At 39.1% G+C, this 26,725-nt stretch overlaps 2 protein-coding genes across 3 annotated transcripts in view; one reads left to right on the top strand and one right to left on the bottom strand.

Moving 5' to 3' along the window:
- Positions 1-9,591: 9,591 nt before the first annotated feature.
- Positions 9,592-15,477, top strand: dipk2b (divergent protein kinase domain 2B). The gene is made up of 5 exons (XM_017470109.3): positions 9,592-9,931; positions 10,306-10,570; positions 11,956-12,129; positions 12,621-12,909; positions 14,745-15,477. Exons 1-5 carry the CDS (start codon positions 9,708-9,710, stop codon positions 15,089-15,091), a joined length of 1,299 nt encoding a protein of 432 aa, XP_017325598.1. The 5' UTR covers positions 9,592-9,707; the 3' UTR covers positions 15,092-15,477.
- Positions 15,478-15,974: 497 nt separating this feature from the next.
- The window catches only part of kdm6a (lysine (K)-specific demethylase 6A), a 47,501-nt gene continuing 36,750 nt past the window's right edge, over positions 15,975-26,725 (bottom strand). For both annotated transcript variants that reach the window (XM_017470107.2, XM_017470108.2), the window contains 11 exons: positions 24,613-24,718; positions 23,578-23,783; positions 19,315-19,376; positions 19,107-19,181; positions 18,515-18,663; positions 18,257-18,371; positions 17,924-18,111; positions 17,573-17,714; positions 17,275-17,401; positions 16,364-16,534; positions 15,975-16,232 (listed from right to left, as the gene is read on the bottom strand). In XM_017470107.2, coding sequence (XP_017325596.1) covers positions 16,203-16,232; positions 16,364-16,534; positions 17,275-17,401; positions 17,573-17,714; positions 17,924-18,111; positions 18,257-18,371; positions 18,515-18,663; positions 19,107-19,181; positions 19,315-19,376; positions 23,578-23,783; positions 24,613-24,718 — 1,371 coding nt within the window. In that variant the 3' untranslated portion in view covers positions 15,975-16,202. The remainder of the gene's footprint in view (positions 16,233-16,363; positions 16,535-17,274; positions 17,402-17,572; positions 17,715-17,923; positions 18,112-18,256; positions 18,372-18,514; positions 18,664-19,106; positions 19,182-19,314; positions 19,377-23,577; positions 23,784-24,612; positions 24,719-26,725) is intronic.

Here is a 26,725-nt window from a genome sequence, read left to right as displayed (position 1 = left end):
ATGCAAAGACAGGTATGAACTTAATTAGATTCGCTAGTCGGCTATAGCATGAGAATATTCACCCTCAAAGTTGTTGATGTAGCTCAAAATATATCATTTGCAGCCCTTCTCCTTCTTACTGTTGGGCGTAACAGGTGACTGCCTCACAATACAATTAACGTCATTCACAGTAATCTGGGGAAGCTTTTGTAAACAGCGAGTGTAATATGTCATACTCTCCTGCACCATCTTCACACAGTTATCGCCAATAGCGAAAACGACTTCCAGCACAGCACCGGATGTAACTGAGCTGGCTGAGACAAAATACGGAAGCAATCATGCATAGAGTCCATTCAGTACTCGCACCATGAGGCAGGCAAAGAGACATTCATTAATTTGTTATCTTAATGTTGTTATTTGTTTATTTTATCTATCTTTCTTTTTATCTTTCACCGACTCGACTGTATTCAGAAAAACTTCAGAGTACAAATTTACCCAAGTGCGTGACAAGTCTGTGTTCGTTCATAACTGGACTCAAGTCCGGACTCCGAGTCCGAGATCGAGTACCCCAACTCTAGCAGTTTCAAAAAATAAGGCATAAACACATCTACATAAACAGCAGTGATCTATACTGGTTGATTCATTCATTGATTGATCCATTCATCTTCAGTAACCACTTTGTCCTGATCAGGGTTGTGGTATATCCGAGCTCTATCCTGGGAACACTGGGCGCGAAGTGACAACGGATGGTCTTCCAGTACACTGGAGTAGGTTTTTCATTTAGTACGGTTAAGACTACTTGTAAAAAAGGAGGCTGAATGCACCTAGAATTTAGATACAGATTTTGACAACTCATATTTTGATGCAACTGATTCTGTATTGCTAAAGTACACCTTACGACATCTCAGTGGGTTACTGTTACACACATGAACATAAGGCACCTGGTCTGAATACTGGATGGCTACCAGGGATGTTGACTTAGTACCAATCAACTCCAGACTTTTAACATTCCTGCCTTTCCTTTGACAGCTACAATTATACTCTTGAACAATGCATTTAACCCTAAGTTGCTCTGGGGGTCCTTGCTAGTGTGACATATTGATATGCTAGTTTATTTAAAAGGTTCATCAACCACAGTGATGTACAAGGCTTTAAGGGTTTATCTCAACAAGATTACATAGAAACTCTCATTGTCAAGAGTCCATAATGGAGAACATAGTTGATAAATGATTCAACACTTGAACATTCTTCTTGTGTAAACTTCAGCTCCTCTTTTTCTAAAACTGTATACACACAAGCTATAAAGTTGCTACATGAGATTTGTCCATTTACTCATGTGAAAAAATGTTTAAATATTTGTCATATAAAAAGTTATCATTATTATAGGTCAGTATATACTTCATATAATTTTTTTTTTTTTGCTTGGTAACACAAATTATGCCTCTAATTAGGATGTTACTAATGTAGTGCAATGGATGGTGTTGTTTCTTCTGTAAGACCCTTGTCAGGTCTAAAACTGGGATACCCTGATCACAGTTTATTTAACTGTTGAGAACCTTCAATACAGCAGAATAAAAGCTGGAGTTTCATATAACGTTGCACTTATTTCAAAGTAAACTTTAAAACATCAGCTCATTAGTTCAAGTTCTTATCTCAGGACTACTGTGATATTAAATTAGTACTACTGTGACATTTTACAGTTGTCATGAGGCTACAGGTTCCTGCTTGATAAGATTTTGGGTTCTGACTATGTGTTCTTAGAAAGGAGGTCTCCAATGTAAAATCTTTGAAACCCGAGACCTGATGAGGAAGAGGAAAGAGAGACGGGGATTTCAGGGGGTTGCAGTGTGATAGCCTCTCTCTCTCTCTCTCTCTCTCTCTCGCATGTGCTTTCTGTGACCCTGCCTGAGTATCAAATCTGTTCCTCAGACATATTTAATAATGCTAGTCAGACAATGCGACAGCTGCTATATACCAGCCAACTTAATGTGTACACTAGTGGGTCACTTTCTTAGTACTCTCTGAGTACTCTTAAGGCACCACTTCCTTGGCAGCTCTGAATAAGCCTTAAAAAATGTAACATGGCTGACTCATACTTCCTAGTGGATATGACAATGCTTCCTCTACAAAGTTGAACTGCCCTCCCCTCCCTACATTTAAATGTTAAAGGGACGGAGCATGGAAGAAGTGAGCAACAAGAGTGCTTAGACGCATAGTGAAACTATTGATGGCAAAACTACATGGAAGGGAGAACGACAGCAAGTCACTCCAGTGTGAGTCAAGTCATGCCTGAATCATATATCCAGTGAAGCTGCACTGTGTTAGTTGACCATGTGCAACATCAAGCTGGCTTGTTGGATCAATAAAAGAAATAATGGTTCGCTTTTGTACTGCACTGGCTACAATAAGAAACATGGCTGCCTCATAAGACATAGAGCTATCATTTGAGTAATAATTTAACTGTAAAGCAGCACAGAGTGGAAAGTTCTACTCATGGTTTGTGGTGGATGAGCAAACACAGTGTTGCATTGGACATATACACACACCTTTGTCAAATGTGGGGTAATATTTGGCAAGTGTCACTTGTTAACAGCCATATTTTTTCGGTCTTGGTTTTTATTGACAAACCATTTTAGACAATGGTACGTATCCACAGAGTGACGCTGGCACAGGGGACAAGCCTTCACTGGATCGACCCACTGATGTCAATTCAGTCATAACTGAACTAACATCCAGTGGAAAACACGTCACATGCAAAGGTTGATTGTGTTTAACAAGACAAATGGAAAAAAGCACAGCACCCACTGTTCCTCTCAGACAGTTATCACACAAACCTCTCTCTCTCTCTCTCTCTCATTGTGTGTCTCTCTCACAGAGTTGTACTACTACTTCACCTGAAAATTACATGTTTTACATCACAGTGCTGTTTAAAAAGACACTTAAAATGAAATATAAGACCTCTACAAAAATGGTCTCCATATGAAGAAAAAAAACACTTATAAATGAATCTCTGGGAGTGAGTGAGAGATGAGTCATGGGCAGAAATATAGTGGGGAAGCTACAATCTGGATTTTACTTTCTCCTTTGTCCAGAAAACCCTTCAGCAACAGACATATCCACAAGGAGGGCTGGAGCAGAGCGGCACTATGGGTTTCAGGGTGGATCTGGAGTGGGTGAGAGCACGCCGCGAGCTAAAGAGATTCTAAAGAAATTCTGTCACCATGCCAACATTGCCACGCTGATTCATCGCACATGCACCTCTGCCCTAAACCTTCTACAGATCCCATTATTTAGCATGTGGTGTCAACCCATATCCTTTATATCAGAGATTCCAAACAACTTACACAGACGGACATTCAAGATTACTAAACACAAGGGTGCAAAGTAAATTATACCTCATTACGTCTTTACAGCGTGGCTTTAGACTTTGATTTGTAGAATTTTTTATGACATTTTTTAAATATTGGTCCCAGACTAATGGAACAGTGTGACCTTTCACCTAGTTATCTTTTACACTGATGGTTCTGTACAAAAGTGCAAATGAGAAACAGGAGATTATGGCTCAGTTATTCCATCTATCAATAGGCTATTATTAATTATATTAATTACGACATTATATGTCTGGCAGTTAATAAATATCTTACTGATCATTTTCCTAATTGAGTACTCATTTCCACAGTCTCACAGATATATCATTGGTTTACTCAGCAATAAATATAGAGTAGGCTAACAAATTGTACAATAGCAGGCTACAGTTTCTAGAATTATTATTATTATTCTTTTTTTCAAATGTTGTTGAAAATCATCAATCACGTAAATGAATCACATGAATTGCACGTGATCTATAGATGTGTGAATTTCCCTTGTCAAGGAGCAAAATGATTAGGTCTATCAACCTTTAAAGCACTGAATGAACTGAGGAAAGGCTGGGTGTGTTAGTTTGTGCGTTACAGAGTTGTGGTTTTCCAACAGTGCCATCGCGTGGTATTTATCTTAACAAACCGAAGGGTTTGATTTGTGAACCTTACAAGCGATTTCTATCTCATGATGCTTTGAAGGCAGATGTATTGGGATATTTAAGGCATTACTCACTGACCTATAAGCTCTAATATGCAACAACAATCTAGTTTACACCTTGTTTCAGTCAAAGAGAGAGAGAAAGTGTGTGTGTGTGTGTGTGTGTGTGTCCCCGTGTCCTTTGGCTAAAAGCGCAGTATAATCCAGTGTTTCCTGTGAGTCAGCTCATCAGCGCGGACACTCACCCGGACTGGTATTTGGGGGAATTCTGTCCTCTGTAACGGCTCGGGTCTTAACACTCTGTTTACAAAGCTGCCAGATGCCAGTTATTCCCCGTATCCGATATAAAACGGCCAAAACACACAGCCAAGAGCCCTGCGGCATCCACACACATCTTTGTTTACACTGGAGTGTTATTTAACCTGTGGGTGTCAGTTAGCCTATTAGCCCAGCTTCACTGAATGAGATTTCCTTGAGTCACTCAGTCAATAAAACTGACTTCCGCCAGACCCGGTACCTTCACCACAACGGCGGTGATTAATTCACCGTGACTCATACGCCTCTAGAATGCTTTATCGTGTATTTATATATCTATATGTATACACTCACCGTCCACTTTATTAGGAACATCTGGACACCTGCACATTCATGCAGTTATCCAATCGGCCAGTCATGTGGCAGCAGCACAATGCATAACATCATGCAGATACAGTTGAAGAGCTGACAGGAAGTATATAGTAACTCAAACAAGCACTCTACAACTGTGGTGAGCAGAAAAACATCTCATACTCACCGAAACTGGACAGATGATAACCGGGGGTAAAAAAGAAAAGAAAAAAAAAGTCATTTTTATTCTAATCTTCAACTGTCGTATTTCAATGAGCCTGTGCCCAAGATAGCCTCAGATTCCTGTTCTTGACTGAGAGGAGTGGAACCTGATGTGGTCTACTGATGTTGTAGCTTATCCACCTCAAGGTTCGATGTTTTGTGCATGATGAGGTACTTTTCTGCTCACTACGGTTGTGACTATTTGAATTGAATTGAATTTTAGACTTCCTGGCAGCTCGAACCAGTCTGGCCATTTTCCTCTGACGTTTCTTATCAACAAGGCATTTCCACTCACAGAACTGTCGCTCACTCAGTTTTTTTTGTTTTTTGCACTATTCTGTGTAAACTCTAGAGACTGTTGTGTGAAACCAGCCATGATCAAAGTCACAAAGATCATGCTTTTACTTCATTCTGATGTTTGATGTGAACATGACCTGTATCTGCATGATTTTATGCATTGCATTGCTGCCACATAATTGGCTGATTAGACAACTCCATGAATGTGTGATGGACAGGTGTTCCTAATAAAGTGGATGGTAAGTGGAGTGTGTGTAGATAGATAGATAGATAGATAGATAGATAGATAGATAGATAGATAGATATGTGTGAAGTTTAGCCTTCACCAGCCACTAGATAATAGTTCTTGCACTCTGACAGATATAGTCTATTATTTATAAAATGCTCAGTCTACAAGTGTGGGCTAGCCTTCCTCTGATGAAGTCTCTAATAGGATGTGTTTAAACACCTCCCCAAACATTCACATAAGGTGAGAAATATCTCATAAGAAATTGTAAAACAAGCAGTGTGTTGAGTCTTGTGTGTTCAGGGTGAATTGGGATCATCTAGGACATTGGGTATCCCTGCTGAAAAATGCAGCTTGGTCTAACCAGCTGCCAAAACACAAACAGAGCTGATCAAACTTCACCAACTGGGAAGTTCTTTTCAAGCTTCCTTACTTGACTAAACTGATCAATACATGTTTGAGATTTTATAACTTCCTTAGTCAATAACTTTTCTACAATGTAGCATTAGAATTTATCATTCAGAAACTGTTTCTTTTCTTGCAGCATTTACCAGCTGGCAGAGAGGGTTTAGCAGTTTGACCAGCTCAGCCTGTGTTCTGGCAGTTGGTATCATGTCATCATACCAAGCTGGGTATGATGTGGGGCACCAAATCTCTGGTGTTTTTAATTCTTGTTTTAACCTAAACTCACCAGCAAGATTGCTACTAAATTCTGGAGTTTATGAATGAATTCATAAGTGGGGTAATGTTTAAACAGGAAGCACCCCAGAAAAAATTGCATGTAAAACTGTTAAAGATATAATTCTTAATGTTTTTTTTATGCTAAACTGCTAATTGTTGATGGATTGTGCTTTGTAAACATTAATGCAACAAAATAGGTATTAAAGTGGTGAAAATATTTTTCATATTCTTGTTCCTTTGAAGGTGGGACAACATGCATTTGGGTTTTCTGAGACATATGAAATGGGGAAGTATACCTTTAGGAAAACTGTGATGATCTATGCAGTTATTGTATCTGTGAGTCATTGTCTTGTAACAGCATTTTTAGATCAAAATATTTAAGGGAAAAATTTATGTTTGTCCAGCCAAATTAGCTGGCTAGCTCGGAGGCTGTGATTCCAAAACACACAGAAATCAACAGCCATTTTATATATCTAAGTTCCGTACATAGCCTTTTAGACCAACAAACTCCGATTTAAATAAAAAAAAAAAAACTTACATGCATCTACACTCTGATGCTGATTCTCTACTGAACCTTTTTGGAGATATCGGAAAAGAAACTCAGTACAATTTAAGGTACATGTAGTAATTTGTACATGTAGTAACGTAATTTGCAACATACAGTAAAAATAAGATTTTTTCCAGTAACAAGTCCTCAATTATATTTTCACTGACAAATGGAATTGGAAAAAAGACAATAAATTCCAGTTTTTATGGTTTTAAATATTTAGAGTTTTAAATGTTTTTAATTTTTATGAAAATTGTATATTTCCAGTTTTCAAAACAATTCACATTCACACGTTTTTATATATATAACATTACCAACATCTGACCTGATGTTTAGAGTAAATAGATCATCTAACTTTGAGATTATCACATGAAAAAGTGTGCTACAAGCAGAGGTTGTAAGAATCACTATTCTACTTGTGTTTTGTATTTTTTATTTTATTTTTGCTTTTAAATAGTGAACTTAAGAGTGAGCTTTTTTTTTTTTTTTTTTTTTTAATAAAGCAGTCCTTTTAGATTATAGAAAATTTGGATGATGGTTAAAAAAAAGTGACAGAAAAATTACTTCTTTCAAAACTGTCCCACTTTAATAACATTTTATTAATTTTATTAATATGGTGCCATTTTCTGGCCAGAGAAGCCTGGTAAACAAAAACAAATTAGTATGATTTTGACCTAGTAAATATATCCCAAATTTGTTTTAGCATAAATAAAACTATAATTTAAAAAATGTAAAATGCTACTTACATGTTTATTATTATTATTATTATTATTATTATTATTATGTGCTAAGTGAACATCTTAAGTCTATCTTGTGGATCTAATGTGCAGATACTCGAATGAAAAATATATATTTCTCAAAAAGTAAATAAAAAAAATTAAAGTTCACAAAATATCCCAGATTACCTTCATTTACCCTACTTCCAATAAATCCTCCATACTGTCTGTCTGTGCGCTTCGTAAACACGATGCTCTTGAATCCATAGTCCTTTTACTACTCTATGAATCTTTCCTTGGAATAAATGCGTAAAACGTTTGAAGTAGACGACTTCCTAAAATGAATGCATTTCCTTTATGGTGGTTTGATGACTTGTCCCGTGAAACTTCCGAACATAATTACCTCCTGTATATTTATTTCCTACCTTTAAATAACCCCATGTGTTTATACAAGGCCAGCATATATATGAATCAGTGCGGCTCAATGATTCACCCGAATGACTAACAGGCTTGGGATATGTAATTTGCTGTTAATTCGCACTCATCCCCTCTAGCGGGCACACTGTGTAACTACACAGAGTCGCCTTCCGTACACTCATGGCTTAATCACGAGAGAAACATGTGGTTACGAGTTATGCTGATGAATCACACCGGTTCAAAGTGCACTCTGTTTTCCTCCCTCAAAATACATACATCTTAAAGCCTTAGTATCTGTCAGCGTTCGAGTAGCATATTAACATAGTTGACATTTTCATTTTGCTTGATAAATAATTTCATGTATTCCAATTCTTATACAGCTACACTTAGATACCAGTCTGTTTGGTGCACCTGTACCTACAACTGCCGATGTGATAATTTCATCATTTCATGTTATGTTCTGATTTTTTTTTTTACATGTGACCTCAATTAAACACATATGTGAAATCACATGAATAATAAACTAAATAGCCAAAGGTTTATAGAAAATGTGCCACAAAGATGGAAGCACACAATTGTATAGGATGTCATTGTATGCTGTCATTGTATGCCGTAGCATTACAATTTCCCTTCACTGGAACTATGGGTCGAGTTCAAACATGTTCCACCATGACAATACCCCTGTGCACAAATTGAGCTCCTTGAAGACAGTTTCCCAAGGCTGGTTTAAAGAGCTTGAGTTTCCTGCACAGACTCCTGACCTCAATTCAACTGAACACCTTTGGGATGAATTGGAACGCCAACTGCCTCCCAGGACTCTTCATCTAACATCACTGCCTGATCTCACGAATGCTCTTGTGGCTGAATAAACAGAATTCCCTACAACCACGCTCCATCTGCACAAATCTAGTGGAAAGCCTTCCTAAAACAGTGAAGGTTATTACAACAGCAAATTGGGACTGAGCCTGGAGTGGGATGTTCAAAATCAAATATGCACGTAATGATCGTGTGTCCACAAACTTTTGGCCTTAGTGTATGTTATGACGTGCAAATGAATCAATCATGTTTGAAAATCCCAGGTGAAAATAAACAAATCTGAAGAAATGAATGAATGAAGAAACTGAATCATGTGATAAAATAATGTAAAAATAGAATAAGTGTGTTAGATGTTGCTTGTTTCATTCATTCATCTTTAGTAACTGCTTTATCTTGGCCAGGGTCGTGGTGGAGCTGGTGCCTATGCTAGGAACACTAGGTGTGAGACAGGAATATCAGATGGGATAGTGTAGCCAATTCATCTACTGCAATGTTTTTGGGAAGTGGCAGGAAACCTATGTGGACATAGAGGGAACAGAAATTCCAGACAGACAGTAAGTGCTGTCACCCATGTGAAAGATTAACATGTAAAATAAATCATGAAATGAATTCAAAAATGAATCATGTGGGGAAATAAAATCCAAAATAGGAATGTGTAATACATGTGAAAAAAGTTTAAAACATAATCTGTGAAGTATCTAAAACAGTATTTAAAAATTTCACAACTTTTCTGTAAAGGTGTGGACAGGGATCACCACAAGACCATCACTCAACAGATATTATCTAGGCGACAGCATGCCTTCCTGAACTAAAGCTCTGGCTGAATGAATTTTTTTTTTTGCTTAAACACAGGCAAAGCAGAAATCTTACTAGCAAGCTCCAAATCTCAATTTTTCAGATTGTCTCATTTCTCTGTTGCATAAAAAGTTGCACAAAAACTACACAAGACAATGTTCCACTAGGGTCATGTACAACCCAGGGTCCATTCATCCCCAGGGAGGAAGGGTCTCCATGACGACTGTGGTTATCAGTATCCTCCATGTGTTTCCTGTGGAGGTGTGGCATTGTGTGGTAGTGGTCATACAGATATTGTTCTCTGAGTATAGCCACAGATCTAAGACCTTAAACTCTGTAGTGTGGTGTTTATGTCCTGAGCTGCTGGAGGTCTGTACACCATGCCGGGATGGCACTGAGGAGTCTCTCGTCCATGGCTTCTGCAGAAGTGATAGTAGGAGTACGGTGGCATGGTTGGTTTCTGTGCTTGGGGCTGCATCTGATAGTTTCAAATCCTTCACCCATACCATCACAGGAAACCAACAGCTTTATGAGAGGCTTCCTGGGTCTGGATAAATGCAATGCCTGTGTGGGAACTTCCATCTGTAAGAAGCTTTATAAAGAGCAAATAAGGTAAGGTGGTGATTGAGTTTAAAAAGCTGTATTTTTAGGGTTTTGTGTTTTTTTCTTTCTCTTTTCAAACTTAAACACTACAGTTCACACAGCAGTCAAACTGTATAGAACAAGTGTTAATATCACCACTGAATCTACAACACTGAAGAAAAGCTTTGAAGGCAAGCTGCTCAAATATCATGAGTTGTGATTTCTAAGTAAACTTTGAAGTAGATTACATATATTAAGTTCCTTTTCCATCAATGGTTGCACGTCCTCCTAAACTACAGAGAATTTAGCACAAAACATGTCAACTGTTTTTGATTATAAAGCAGAAACAACCATCAACTAAGGGATGTGGAGTCTAATGTGAAATTCACTTGATTTCACATCAGGTTTGAAAGGTGGCTGTCTCCTCAATTGCATTTGCCTTCAGACAATAGGACATCTTATGAGGGGAATTACACAGATGATTCGGAAACCTGGCGGCCCGTGGTACTATCACGCCTGGTTTCCCCTGACCTGCACCAGCTGGCTGACAAAAGCATTTGCATCTCAGCAGGCAAACGGAAATCCTGCAGCATTGAGGCAGTTCTGAGAGCAACACCACGTTTCCAGAACTTGGACAACTCCAATATCCTGTCACCCAGTATGGTGCAGGTCTGTCTCCGTCTGACCAGTTCTCAGCATACACAATTCAAGTGTCAGGTTGAGCTACTGCACCTACTGAACTCGATTGAATTTCTTTACTAGGGTAGGAGCCATAATATTATTGCTGTTGTTCAGCCACTAGAGGGCAGTGTGCACTGTGGTGGGGTAGGTGACCTGTGATGATAAACTTCCCATAGATTGAATTAGAGAGGAATGGATGGCGGGGAACAGAGTTCTCATCGTAGATCCACATGCCCTGTTGTGTAAGTTATATTTTTTCATTAAATGGACATCAGATCAAGAAACAGGTGAACAGGTGATCTACACACCTACCCCACCACAGTACACACCGCCCTCTAGTGGCTGAACAAAACTAATAATATTACGGCTCCATCACATGGTTCTTACTTTTTTTTTTGTAATGGCTTTCCTATAAGCCAGGGCAGTGTGGTAAAATATTCTTTACTGTTAGGTTGGAATACACACAAACAATGTCCACACAGCAGTGTCGGTTTCTTGATCCTAGATCCATTTGATGAAAAAATATCACTTAGACAAAGTAGCATATGGATCTAAATCAGTGGTCACCAACCCTGTTCCTGGAGATCCACCTTCCTGGAAGTTTCATCTCCAGCCAAAATCTAACACATCTGTTTTAGTTGATCAAGAAGTTCTTAAAGCAATGATTAGATGGTCAGGTGGGCACGATTATGGTTGGAGCTATAATCTTTAGGAAGGTAGATCTCCAGGAACAGGGTTGGTGACCACTGCTTTAGATCCACATGGTCCTTTGACCAAGTGATATTTTTTCATTAAATGGACCTAGGATCAAGAAACTGTGTGGACATTGTTTATTTGTCTATTCCAACCTAACAGTAAAGAACATCTTACCACCCTGCCCTGGCTTATAGGAGACAGTACAAAAAAAAAAATTAAGAACCATGTGTAGGAGCCGTAATAATATTTTTTTTTTGTTCAGCCACTAGAACAAGTTCTTACTACTGTAAGAACATGTTTCCTCCCACCTGTTCCTCTCCATTTCAACCAACAAGCAGGTTATCACCACATGATGTGAACAGGTGACCTACACACCTACCCCACCACAGTGCACACCGCCCTCTAGTGGCTGAACAACAGGAATAACATTATGGCTTCTACAACTACTGTATTTCTCAAAGAAGCTTTTCATGAAAAGTAATTCCCACAGAATTTACATTCAATATACTTACAATAGCAATGATGTTGGTGCAGCTGAGCCCTAGGCAGCTATCCCTTCAGCTGCATCTGCCCTGAGCTAGCAGGAGAGTTTCTGAAGGTTTATGAACTACTGTACATGAACAATTGTGTAGAATTCTGAAGAGACTGCTGCAGTATTTGCTAACCTCTGTCCTCAGGGTCTGGTTACTCCAATGCTGCGCTGCCCATCTCAGAGGCTGCTGGATCGAATCGTGCGCCGCTACTTTGAGGTAGCTGATGTGGGCAGTGTGCAGATGAAGCACTTCACCAGTAAGGACAAGCTCAGATTGCTCTACACACTGGCTGTCAATCAACAGCCTCTTATACTGCAGGTAAAAAAAAAAACTGTAACACAGTCTTAATTTCCACATGCTCATTGTTATAACCGTGTTAAAAAAAGGTGTCCACTTATGTTGTCCCTTTGGAAGAATCCCTAAAGGTTAACATATACCATTATAAGACAGGTTTACTATTCAGAAACCCATCAACCATTCAAAGAAGCCTTCAGTAACTGTTCTTTTGTCCTATGAGTGCATATAAAATCAATATACTCCACTCACATATTTATAGCTGTGTAGTGACTATTACACTCATCGCAAAGAAAAGTTGTATCTGGCACCCTAAGGGAACCCCTACATTCAACAGTTAATTCTTTACTGTTTAGAGGGAAAATCCACATAAAAGTACTTTAAAATGCCAGAACCAAACTGACAACCTTTAGAACATTTTGTAATATTACAAAGTGACTCAGCTATTGAGTAGGCTAACGTTTGTGAATAATATCTAAGCAACTTCCTCCCCACCCCTGCTGTGTTGGCTCTAGATGTTTCCAAGCACTGAGGGCTGGCCCTTCCCGCGCTATCATGGTTCCTGTGGCAGGCTGATGGTGTGGGCAGGCTGCAGACCCCTGAGGAGCCTGTACCCATCACCACTGGCACCCAGATCTGACGCTGCCTACCAGATCCTCCACATCACCCAGACCTTGGCCTCCAATAGCCTCCATTTCCACCTTTACTACACCAGGGTTTCAGAGGACATATTTGGCATAGCGGAGGATGGACGGCTCTTCATCATGGATGCCAGCACAATCGGGATCATCGACCTGCAAGAGGGTGAGGCATTTTAAAAGAATAGTTCGGTTAGTGTGAGCATTAGGAAGTGGACTCTCCCATTAGCATTTTTACTTCACAATACTGTTGAAGTATAGTCTCCTCCTTTGATATATGTACAGAAAACAAGACTATAGATCAATGTGATAACATGAAGTCACGCATAAATAGGTCATTATATTCCAAGGACACCTATGTACAGTAATACGAGGTGACTGGAAAAACAATCTCTCCCAAATGAGTTCTGATTAAGGGAAATCATGCTTTGTAGGATTTTTCTCATATATGTAATACAAATCTTGTGATATATCCCGATTTCTTGTTATGTATACCTCATACTAAATAGTTTTAGATCTTAAAACGAAATACAACATAAAACACAGGCAACCTGAGTAAACACTGAATAGTTTTTATTTATTCATTTTTTTAATGAAGCAATAAGTTATCCACAACACCTATCACCAATGTGAAAAACTAATTGTCCCCTTAAAATTAAAATCTGATTGTGCCACCTTTAACAGCAATAACTGCAACCAACCGCTTCCGATAACTGGAGATCAGTCTTTCACTTACTTCTAGAACTAGGACTCCTATGCTTTGGATCATTGTCTTGCTGCATAATCCTTGAGTTTCAACTTACGGACTGAAGGCCAGACATTCTCCTTTGGGATTTTCCTGGTAGAGAGCAGAATTCATATTTCCCTCAATTACTGTAAGTTGCCCAGGGCCTGAAGCAGCAAAGCATCCCCACACCATCACACTTCCACCACCATGCTTGACTGTAGGTATGATGCTCTTTTTGTGGAATTCTGTGTTTGGTTTACGCCAGATGTAACGGGACACCTGTCTTCCAAACAGTTCCACTTTCGACTCATCCGTCCACAGAACATTCTCCCAAAAGGTTTAAGGCTCATCAAGATGTTTTAGCAAAATTCAGATGAGCCTTAACGTTGTTCTGGGTTAGCAGTGGTTTTCACCTTACCATTCTTCCATGGATGCCATTTTTTGCCCAGTGTCTTTCTGATAGTGGAGTCATGAACAGTGACCTTTATTGATGCAAGAGAGACCTGTAGGTCCTTTTTATGTTGTCCTTGGCTCTTTTGGGACTTCCTGGATGAGTCGTTGCTGTGCTCTTGGGGGAATTTTGGAAGGTCGGCCAATTCTGGTAAAGTTCACTACTATGCAGTTTTTCCATTTGGAGATAATGGCTCTCATTGTGATTCTTTGGAGTCACAGAGCCTTTATAATAGCTTTATAACCCTTCCCAGATGATGTATTTCAATCACCTTCTTCCTCACCATTTCTGGAATTTCTTTCAGTTTCAGCATAGTGTGTTACTGGGTAAGATCTTTTAACCAACTTCATGCTGTGAATAAGTTCTATTTAAGGGTTGATTTGATTGAACAGGGTTTTCAGTAATCAGGCCTGGTTGTGTCTAGTCCAGCTGAACCCCATTATGAATGCAGTTTCATAGATTTGGGGAATTAGTAACGATGGGGGCAAATACATGTTCACACACCCAGTTGGTATCGGATGAACCCCTTTACTCAAGATGACTTGCATGCTGGACTGAGCTGTTAGTACTTTTGTCATGTACAACCGAGAAGACCTAAAATGACAAGATATAAAATTAATTGTACATCAAAGACTATGAGGTGGTAATAGAGTATGATTTTATCTTTTTATTCAGATAGAGGGTTACTTTGCAAACTCTTTCTTTTATTCAGCTTAGGACAGAGATGTATACTTGCTATGATCTTTGGCCTTCTGCTTTATTCATGACCATATGCTTTTAATATAGTTAGGTAATAACACTAATAACCACATACCTTCTATAGGACTCCACACTGAGGCAGACCCACGTGAGAACTACACAGATGTGTTCTCATGTCTGAGCGGTTCCTGTAGAAGAACTCCTCCCTGCGAGAGCATTCGACCCTCTCAGAGCTTTGCCTTGCTTTGTAGACATGTCCTGCCCAAACTGCTCACTTCTACAGATGTGCAATGGTCTGGACTGCCCAGTAAGGCCATCGCAGAGCTGACTGTATGTGCAGACCGAGCACAGTCTGATCAGAGGATACACAAAGCTGTTCAAATCCTTAAGGACACACTACAGGCCTTCAGGCCATGCAATACCGATTATGGATACAGGTATCCAGAATGCAGGTACAGTGACAAGTTCTAGAGCATCGGTTTGAACAATAAATCACAATTTTGTGGGCACTATAAACATACCACATAGGCTTTGTGCAGCATAGACTATACAGTTCACATATCACAAAACAGCCACATTTCCATTCAAACTGTTTAATTACTCAAACACGTCAAACAATTTGACAGTGTTTTCTGTACATTTCTTACGAAACAGTTTAATCCATGTATAGAAAACAAGAGAAATGGTAAAACAACGCTGCTCCATAAAATTTAATGGCGTGTACTCTCAAAAAATAACAGCATTCCATCAACAAATATTTTCAAGCAATAAATACACATTTATAAATAGTGTAAATTTACAAGATTAGAAACATAACAAAAAGTACAAATTAAAGTTTACTCATTAGCCATGTGCAACCCATGTTTCTTTGTGACTTGGCTGTTTTTCCCTTACTCATATTTTTATATTTTATATATATATATATATATATATATATATATATATATATATATATATATATATATATATATATATATATATATATATATATATATATATATATATATATTACACTAACATATAAACTGATTTTAAAAAAATGAATTACCTTCACATTATAATTCTCTTTTTTTCAGTTTCATTGCCTAAAGAAATTTAAGAAAAGACCAGCTACCCTAGTACTCATTTAGTAGAGAAAGAAATTCAAGGAACTATGGTCATGTATCACCCCATACATAAATCTCTTAAGAAAGGAAAGAAATTCATCAGATTCAAAACAAGAGAGAAGAAAGAAAAGGAAACAGACACATCAGTAGTTTGAACGATTTTGCCAGTTGTAATATATGTAGGATTTTTCACTGATTTGTCCTTTGTATATAGGTTTGCCTTTTCCCTCTAAAGGAGTGGTGCTGAGCCAGTCAAAACAGTCCGAGAATAGATTGGAGAGGTGCCCACTGCCCACTCCAGACCAGTGGGGGTGACACTCTGTATTTGGGTTGCATAGACAAACAGTTTAGAGCCAGCAGCCTTGTGCTATTTGCTACAGAAACCAGTGGTGTGGAACTGGGTCACTACTCCTGAATATCAGAAAGAGTTATGTTGCGTTCCAGGGGTTTATCCTCAGAACTTGTTAATGTTAATGTCAAGACGTGGAGGAAGGCAGAGGTGAAGCCTGTTGAGAAAACAATAACACAAATAAGCCAGAATTAAGTACGTACAACAAACTGCTTACTATAAGAGTATTACATCATGAAAGGCAAGACACATGTTGAACAATATTTGAAATTAAAGACCGTGACTTACTAATGTGAACTGGTCGTAGACTTGCATGAGATCCTCCATCTTGTACTGCTCCAAAACTACAAAGTTGTCAAGGTTCTGACTGCCTCGTCGAGCACAGTCCTGACAATGCACCACATACGTCTTCCGTGAGTTGCTCTCACTGGTGACAAACAGTAGGTCAAAGACCTCAACCTAAAAAGGGAACCATCAAATCACAAGAATTATTAAAAATATACAACCACTCATACATAGAGAAGTTGCCTTTAAATTATTCCTCAAAGCTGTGTAGAAACCAGTGCAGATTTGAGCACCCATACTGAGGTGTGTACAAATCTGCACAAATTCACAAGCACTCCAGCCACCAAAGATGAAAATGATAAATAAAGAAGCTTTGGTGGAATCTGCATATGGCTATATTATGACAAGTTTGACCATATGCATCTTTGATGAATGAGGGCCTTTGTGATGGAGCAATGGTAATTCAGAGCCTCCTGGTGGTACAAGATGGGACAGACAGCCATTGGTATTGTTTATATCTGTTGTTAATAAACCCACTTAGAAACACTGTTCAGAATCTGGGATTGAATATAGTGAGTTATTAAAGTCTCGATGTGGAAGGAATTAATATATTTATCATAAAATATTTTGTCTGTTAATAAAATTCCTGATGAAGCAGTTGAACTGTTGGACTAATTGGCTATGCATCAAACCATGATTTTCAAGAGAAAGTCTGTGTCGATTTAAACTGATAACTGATTTAGACTGATTAGTCATTTGCCAAACCTAAAGGAACACTGTCATAATAAATCAAAAGTCCAGCCCAGCCATCACCTCATTGTGTTACATTAAAAGATCGACAAGTGATTTATTATATTTATAAATGTTTGATCAGTACTATAGCAAAGTTCTCTAGCCTGAGTGTCACCCCATACCTCACAAATGCTACAGTAGTGTGCTGGCTCATCCTTGGTCCTCCCATGCCACATCAGCTCCCTGCCTGCTGCTATCACAGCCTCCCTGAGCATCTGACACTGCTTCAGTGTCTTCAGCAAACAGTACCTGCCACCACAGAGAATCACATGATCAAAAAAACCACACAATTCTTGTTTCATGGTTTAAACTCACCTGGAACATTATCTAAAAACAAATTAATTACTCCAAGATGTTCAGTATACGTGGTATGAGAACGATATGTTCTTGGCACAGTGTTTGTACATCAGGATGACTCACTTGATCATCTCAAAGAGCTTGTGGTCCGACACTTTAATGTTTCTGGCCAGGTTCCAAGAGAGGTGAATCATAGGAACGATGGATTTGACACTCTGGAGTTTGTTCCACTCATAGCGCTCCACTGCCAACTTGTACTGATGTGCTGAAGTAAGAGACAGAAATATCGCTTTTACGTTAATGACAAAACAGAACTTAGATTTCATGACCTTGGCATCATAAGGTCCTTGCACCTCTTCAATTATAATTCAGGTAGAAACTTATAATACAAAAAAAAATTCCACAATTTGTAAAAGCTTTTTTTTTTTTTAATGTACAAAACATTTGCCAGTATCAAAAACATTTCGTAGTTACCGGTGAGAGGGCCTACATTCCAGGCTACATTATTGCACCAGCCAATGGCCTGCACCCAGTGTACTGTGCCTGTGTTCAGCCACACCAGGTCTCCTGGTCTCTGGATGAAGCGATACACTGGCACATTAGCTTCATACAAGTCTTCCAGGTTAGGCCACCATGAGCCCATCAGGAAATTTATGTTGTTCCTACATAATTAAGAAACAATTGTCACAGAGGTCAATATACATGTAGTGTATAATGGTGTATGAAGTTTCAATGTAAAACAGTAAAAGACTAATCATTATATCATTTCGTGCCTTAAGTGACAGTATACAGTTTTAACTGACTTACTTCTCACAAAAGTCATTCAGAACACCCCAGTAAGACTCGGGTACAGCAAACCACTCACAGTCTCCTGGGCCGATGTTAATGTTGACTGAACAGAAATTGTTGTTTTCTTGATGACCTGAATCAATGAATTAGTGGCATGTCAGTATTTGAAAGATATTGAACATGTAACATATTTATCACATATATGCAATGGTACATGCATGGCATCAGTCACTTGCACGAGTAATGTGTGCGTGTATGTATGTGGACATCACAGACCTGGTGTCCTGCTGCCTGGGACCTTCATATAGAGCTGGACAGTATTCATGCCCAGGATGGTATGGCCCACGTGAGTGAGCAGGTTCCCTGCAGAAACAACTCGAGCAAATGCAGGCAGCTTACTCAACTCAGCCAGCTGCAGTTTCCATCTGCATCACACAGAGAAAAGGTGATTTAAAAAAAAGAAAGAAAAAAAGAAAATCATGGTTAAGTGTACACACTACCCACACCATTCTCCTTCAACATGCTCTGACCCAAACACTTCCTACAAAGCCGGGATACGTTTAGTAAAGAATTTCACTATGCTGTAATGTATACGTGTGAAAGAAAAGTTTCTCTTTTGTTTTCCTTCAACAATTAGTTTCTTTTAATGTAAATTACAACTGTGATATAAACAAAGTATGTAGTGTCACAGGTTACAGGTTTCTCTGGACTACTCACGAGCATATTTCCAGAACATGGTTGTGTAGTCCAATCTGAAGTTCTGGACAGTTTAATTACTGCATGTAAACAATGCTAACTAACATTTTTTTTTTTTAATGGTTTATGGTCTGAATTAAGACCTTCCTTTCAACACAGTCAACACACTTACTTTCGCTCGTCTGACAAGTCAATGTTTGTCCCAAACTTGATATGCTTAAAGGGACCTCTCCGTCGTCGTACCAAACTGAAAAGAAAAAAAGAAAAGGAAAGAAAAAAAATAAATAAAAAAAATACAAAAAGTTTTATTTAAATTTGGGATGCATTTGAGATACAAGATTGCAAAAGGCCTGTATGGTCTTGAGCATGATGAGCCATACTTTTCTGCAGGAGCGGATTCTGTGTCCGAGTGCTCCTTTTGTCCTTTCTTTTCATTCTCCTCCTGAAAATTAGTCAAAGAAAGACAGAATCATTATACAGTGTTTATCAAATAAAATACATGGTACTTTGTCAAAATTAAAAGGGGGGTGGGGTTATATCCCGAGCCACACTGCAAAGGGGCAGAGAGGAGACAGCAGGGGTCACTCTCTGTCTTAACAATGCCATAAGAAGTAATCTACATCAAACGCCACTCATGCTTGAGTTTTTTTCCCCAGCTCCAATCGGTTTGCAACAAGATTATTGCTGCATTTGGCTAGAGGTTGTAACTCTTAACTCCTGACTTTGGACCAGAAAAAACTAAGAAAATGCCCCCTCAACTCAGTATTCCTACTCATGATGGTCTTCTCAACTCCCAGTTACAAGTTCAGAGTGTGACGTCAAATCAACATGGCCATGCACAATGTCAGAAATAAATAACCTTTAAATAAAGTACGCTGTATACACAAGTATTTGCTTTAGATCAATCCACATGCAGACATTAGTTTTTTAAATCTGTAACACAGAATATACAGATCACTGTTTCTGGGAAAATATACAGCACTCATCATAGTTAGCTGGCTTGCTTGTTGCTAACAAAAGGCGAACAGAGAGGCATCCATATTTTCTTTCACCTTGGTAGCTCAAAAGGTCAAAAATGATGTTATTCCAAGCGTCGACTTCCAACTTCGGAAGCAAGTCAAATGCAGCGTATACGTGTGCCCCCCCCCCCAATATCACTAAAACAAACACACTACAAATCTTGACAGCCCTTGGACAGCCTGTGTCTTAGAAGCCACTCCGAGCAAGTAAAGGAAGAAAGAGAGACTGTTTCTGAAGTGACTTACCATAACATGGCAAGTCTATTCTTCTTAGTGGGCTTAAAGCATTTGCAATACAGTGGCAAACAATTGATATAATATGATCAAATGATAAGAGCTTTATTACCACACATTATATGGCCAAAACCCACACAGGTTGGCCTTCCGAAACCTTTGCCACAAACTGGAGGCACAAAATTGTCTAGAACAGTGGTCACCTACCCTGTTCCTGAAGATCCATCTTCCTGCAGGTTTCATCTCCAACCAAAATCTAACACACCTGTTAAGTTGATCAAGAGCTTCTTAAGGCAATGATTAGATGGTCAGGTGGGCACGATAATGGTTGGAGTGAAAGTCTTGGGTAGATCTACAGGAACAGGGCTGGTGACCACTAATCTAGAATGGCTTTGTATACTGTAGCATTACATGTCCAAACCTGTTCCAGAATGACAATGCCACCTGTACACAAAGCAAGGTTCATAAAGATATGGTCTGCCAAGGTTGATGGGGAAGAACGCCGGTGGCCTGCACAGAAGCCGGACCTCAACCCCACTGAACACCGCTGGGATGAATTGGAACGCAAACTGCATGCCAGGCCTGCTCACCCAACATCAGTGCCTGACCTCACTAATACTTATAGCCTCACTAACCTCACTAATAGCTAACCTTTTGATTTAACAATCATATTTCATAGACATCTAGTCGGCTAACAGAATTGTTTGACAAACAATGTTAACTACCAATGATCACCACACCTCAATCACTAGTTGTGGTCAAGGTGTTTAAACTATTAACTACACATGAGTTTGAAGCCACTATCGCTATAACTAGGTTTAGTGCTAATTTAAGCACAGCTAATTAAAGCCCATCTGCAGTGGCAGTTTAGTTTTTGATACGGTTATTAAAAAAAAAAAAATTATTTATTTAACAGTGATTGCCAACCAAAACATTAAAACTTCCAAAGAAGATTGGAGCCAAGCAGAAAGCAAACAACAACAACAACAAATCAGTCATTCATTCATCACCTCAATAGTTTCCACCAGAACAGTATAATCAGTCAAAATCTGTTAATATTCCTCAGTGTTAATCATTCCATTGTTTTTGCCCATCCCTTCATCTTAGACTGAAATGTACCCCAGACAATAAGAAAACTAACTTGGTATTTCACAAGAAAGCTATAAATTCTGGACTAATCACTTCAACACAGGTGTCACTGGTTTCCTTTATGGTCTTTAACCCCTTCCACTCCGACACTAGCGTTCATTCCACCGGCGGAATGGAAAACAACTTATCGGACATTTTCAATTAGTATAAACAAATGAATTATTGTATCACCGCAGTTCTGGTACAAGATTAGTCAGGACACTTGTGGCTTTCAGTGTGTACAGTTTTATGTCTGTGTGCTTAACTGCTGGTGAGCAGGGGGATGGGAAATGGGTGGAGTTTATTGAAGAAAACAAATGCAATGCTCCATATTTAGTCACAAATGTCCTCTTCAAAATGCATTAATTGTTTTGGTATCCCACCCCTCTGGAAATTAGTAATTAGCCATAAACTGAAATGAGACACCTTCTAGCTTTCAAACAAGCCCAAACTCGACATGATTGACCACTCAGAAGCTGAGAAAATCAAACGCGTAATCAGCACAACAAAACCTTTTACGCGTGCGTAAAACTATCAGGAAATGGCAGCTCCGCTCTAGCGGTCTTCCAGCAAATCTTTATACAGCAGGTTTTTGCATGTTTGTCAGTTTTTTCTGATCGCTAGTTTTCTACTGGTTTTTGGTCAGCTCTTTTTTTTTTTGGAGGAAGACTATGTGGATTGAGATGAGAGGCTCTATCTACCAATCAAAGAAGTCAGAGGAGAGGGGTCACTCGTGTCTATCATTTGAGCCATTCAGAGAGCAGGTGCTCATTTACTCTGGCACTATTTTTAATAAACATTATATTTTATAAGTATGTTTCGAATTTTTTGTGTGTGAGAAATTACACATTGTCTAACAGTTCATGCTACTGCCATTTGTTTTCATTTTGTGCCATTTGGAGAGGTTTGTTGCCTTATGGAGGGGTTATTTTGTGCCTTTTCTGAAAAAAAAAAAAAAAGTATGCTTTTTCTAGAAGTCTGCAATTTTTAAAGGCTTTGTGTCATTTTTATAAGCTTTGTGCCATTTAGAGAGGTTTGTGTCATTTAGAGATGTTTGGTGCCATTTGGAGAGGTTTTAACCTGTGTTTGGATAACCTGACACACGATTTTAGTGGTTAGAGATTACTTCCTCATATTTTGGGTGTTCATGGACAAGTACTTGGGGCATATTTGAGAACAGGAAAGGGGTTGATATCAACATTAGCTGTGAAGATATAACATTTGTGTTAAAAGTAAATAATTTTTTTTATAATTAAAAAAAAAATATAAATAAATAAAAAAAAATCTGAATATATTGCTCCAGGTAGGCTAGGTCAAAGAAGAAATACTTGAAATAACTGCTAATTCTTAAAGTCTTAAGTGTCTATTTTCATATGAGCCATTAACCACTACTGTGGTGTGATATCACAAAACAAATCAATGCTGAACATAGGTACCCCCAAAACAGACAAAAAGCCATTTTTTGGCTACCGGTAAAAGAGGTTAACTTACTACAGAGTCTTCTGCTTTGCCTTTCTACAAAACAGATAAACCGTCTAGTGTCATCAAAAGCTTTTTCCCCCTAGTATGCTAAGCCTAATAACAAAGCCTTTGGACATCATGAAGACACTGGGCCTGATGCTTGGCTCTGCTGAGCTGATCCACAACTGTTATTTCAGAGTTGGTTCCACATCTACTGCTACAGATGTTTCCTTTGTCTCCCTGTTCTGGCTCAATCTGACAGACGTTGTCTCCTAATGAGCCAAATACGTGGTCAGGAACAGTTAGGTTGGGGCTGGTGGGGACCTTACAAATGCTTATGAGGCAGCATCATGTTCTGGCCATGTGACAACATATCAGAAAATAATTACTTGAGTCAGCATCACCTAATTTCACTTACTTATTTTTAAATTATATACACTGGATGATATGTATATAATTATCATTATATAATACATAACATCATTTTTAGAAAGCAGAGCGAGGTCATGTTATTTAATGAAAACTTTAATATATGTGGCAAGAGCAAATAGTGACAATTGTGATTTTAAACAGAACACTAAAAGATTTAATTGCCCATGCATATGTTTCTAGAGGCTGGTTGGCTAAATAGTTAATGGAACGGAGCTTTGGAACAAGAATACATATCAAACTGGTGAAACGGACACTAATGACCTTTACTTTATAAAAAAAAAAAAAAAAAAAAAAAAAAAAAAAAAACCCATTCACTCAAACATGCAACCCTAATGGCTTAAATCATGGGTAAGAGCAGGTGGTACTTACACGCAGAGACTCCTGGAAAGAGGAGGCCTGGTACTGCGCATACTTGGAGATAGTGGTATGAGATCGGCTACTCTCGCAGCGCCATGTCTTCCTGGTGCCAGTTACATCCCAGTTCTCATCAGTGGGCTGAGAAAACTGAGTTCTCACTTCCACCAGGTGATCTGGGTTGGCCTCCACCAAGGTCTTAGTGGAGAATAGACCAAGGTCTGAGGCACAAGAGAGAGGAGAGAGGAATGGAGAGTAAAGCATGTAATTAGCTGTCTCCCTAATACACCCAGGTAACGAGAGTACCCCATTCAAAGATTTAAACCTTAGCAAAATAAGTTTTTCAAAACCAATAAACCGTCTCAAGCTGAAAAAAAACCAAACTGAATTGCACAGAATAATGAAGCACTGGCAATATGACAAGTTGGCAGCATGGTATTAAAGCATGTGAATGGGTTCAAGTGAACGCACATCTGGAGAAATGCCAGGCAGTTATGTGAGGAGTATAATGAAATCAGCAGACAGAGGAGATGACAGGTACTCACTGCAATTTCAAGGACACTAATTATGTAACATCTGTGTCAAAGATATTGGTGTATATACGGGCATATTTTGACATACATATTATCATATATTAAAATAAAACAAATTCCCTTAGTGGCAAAAATCAGAGCTCATGACCACTCAAAATGCACACCTTAATGTGGGAAGTGCTGCTGACGGACCTATCAAAATGTAGCTGTTTTGCTTTTTGAGATGTTACCTGTAATGTCAGTTTTAGCTTACAGGTGGTGCTGTTGCCTTGTATGATCTGATAACAGTCAAAACACACGCAGCAAGATGCCCACACTCACTGGCAGCTTCAAACAGCTAAATATTTCCCAAGCTCTCGGACTTGTAATTAAACCACCCAACAATTAATACACACTCAGCTGCTTCCCAAAATGGCTACTCTTTAGCACATCAAATAATCAAGAGTGGTATGTGCTTAAGGCCACAGAAAAAACTTCAAACAGACACAGACATACAAACCCAGAAAGATTCACATACCCAGCTTAAGTGCTCCAGCAAGGCCTCGGATAACTGTAACAGGGTTGGACGCATTAGTGCAGAACTGGTGAAGTGGGGGAAAGAACGCATCCCTCTTGCTCTCCAACTGTGGGAAGTTTAAAAACAAGATTTAAACCCAAAGTTTTTTAAATAAACAAATGCTGCCATGTTATGAGACTTTTCCTTTTGATTGTGACTTTTCCAATAGGCAACATGCAGTGAGACCCAATTTGTTGAGGGAAGTATGACGTACAAAATCATGCCTAACCCAATACTCTTCCCCACTTCCTCTAAATGTATGGTTCAATGGTTTCAAATAACATTTGCCTGGTTTTATGCCGAGCAGAAATCCTGTTGTGCCGTGCCATAACCTTACAGTTTTCATTTTTCCTAACTTATGTAGTATCAAAAAGCACTTGGCTTAATCTTGAATTTTATCTTCACTAAGGCTCTAACCTGAATATTCTATAACAAAAGGAAAAAGACTTTAATAATTTCAAAGAAACCAACAGCAGAGCACAAATGATATAAAAGGATCTGTTTGTACAATGGACCTGTTTACTCTGTATAAACACCAAACAATAAATGAGGAAAAGCAAAAATGCTTGTGTAAATGATTGACAGATATAATAAAAATGATAAGCTCTGGGTGGTTACCAAGTCACATTTCTGATGACCACATTAATATTTTTTTACTTACAGACTTAGGGTACAGTATTAACCTTTATGATGAATGACAGACCATGGGGATAAATGAGAAATGATCAACAAATCCACTGGGTTTACTGCTGCTGCAGACAGTGATTCCTAGCACGCGCTTGAAAATACAGCTTTCATGGGGACTTTGGTAATAAGCAATTTTTCCAATTAAAATACACCGATCAGCCAAAACATTAATACCACTGACAGGTGACACTGGTACCCGCCAAGGGGTGGGTTATATTAGGCAGCAAGTGAACAGTCACATCTCGAAGTTGATGTGTTGGAAGCAGGAAAAACGGGCAAGTGTAAGGATTGACAACTTTGACAAGGGTCAAATTGCGATGGCTAGACGACTGGGTCAAAGCATCTCCAAAATGGCAAGTCTTGTGGGGTGTTCCTAGTATGCAGTGGTTAGTACCTACAAAAGGGGTCCAAGGAAGGACAACTGGTGAACTGGCGACAGGGTTATGGGGGCCCATGGCTCACCGATGTGTGTGAGGAATGAAGACTAGCCCGTCTGGTCCTTTGCCACAGAAGCGCTACTGTAGCACAAATTGTTGAAAAAGTTAATGCTGGCTACGATAGAAAGGTGTCAGAACATACAGTACATCACAGCTTGCCACGTGTGGGGCTGTGTAGCTGCCACCAAAATGTGAGCATCAGAACTGGATCATGGAGCAATGGAAAAAGGTGGCCTGGTCTAATGAATGATGTTTTCTTTTACATCATGGGGATAGCTAGGTGTGCGTTTGTCACTTAACTGCAGAACAGATAGCACCAGGATGCACTATGTGAAGAAAACAAGCCAGCGGAGGAGTGTGATGCTCTGGGAAATGTTCTGCTAGGAATCCTTGGGTTCTGGTATTCATGTGGATGTTACTTTGACACATACCACCTTCCTAAACTTTGCTACAGACCAAGTACACTCCTTCATGACAACAGTATTCCATAATGACAGTGGGCTCCTTCCGCAGGATAATGTGCCCTGCCACACTGCAAAAATTGCTCAGGAATGGTTTCAGGAACATGAATGAGTTCAAGGTGTTGATTTGGCCTCCAAATTCCCCAGGTCTCAACCCAATCGAGCATCTGTGAGATGTGATGGGCAAACAAGTCTGATCCAAGGAGGCCCTACCTTACATCTTACAGGACTTAAAAGGATCTGCTGCTAACGTCTTTGTGCCAGATACCATAGCACACCTTCAGAGGTCTTGTCTAGTCCATGCTTTGATGAGTCAGAGTTGTTTTGGTAGCACAATGGGGACCTACACAATATTAGGCAGGTGGTTTTAAAATTATGGCTGATCAGTGTATAAGCAAATGTTTTATTGATGGCTGTGTTAACACTAGTCAACTTGCCTTCTGGAAACAGACACTTGAAAAGGCATACTTCCTCCTCAGGTGCTCACTA

Source organism: Ictalurus punctatus, chromosome 6 (genome assembly GCF_001660625.3).
Source record: "Ictalurus punctatus breed USDA103 chromosome 6, Coco_2.0, whole genome shotgun sequence".
Lineage (NCBI taxonomy): Eukaryota > Metazoa > Chordata > Actinopteri > Siluriformes > Ictaluridae > Ictalurus > Ictalurus punctatus.
The sequence above is the reverse complement of the archived record's forward strand: the minus strand, read 5'-3'. Positions and strand labels throughout refer to the sequence as shown.

Coding starts and splice junctions, on each gene's coding strand:
- dipk2b (XM_017470109.3), top strand. CDS start 9,708: ATGGCACTGAGGAGTCTCTCGTCCATGGCTTCTGCAGAAGTGATAGTA. Junction 10,571..11,955: donor TGTCACCCAGTATGGTGCAG/GTCTGTCTCCGT, acceptor CTCTGTCCTCAG/GGTCTGGTTACTCCAATGCT. Junction 12,130..12,620: donor AACAGCCTCTTATACTGCAG/GTAAAAAAAAAA, acceptor TGTTGGCTCTAG/ATGTTTCCAAGCACTGAGGG.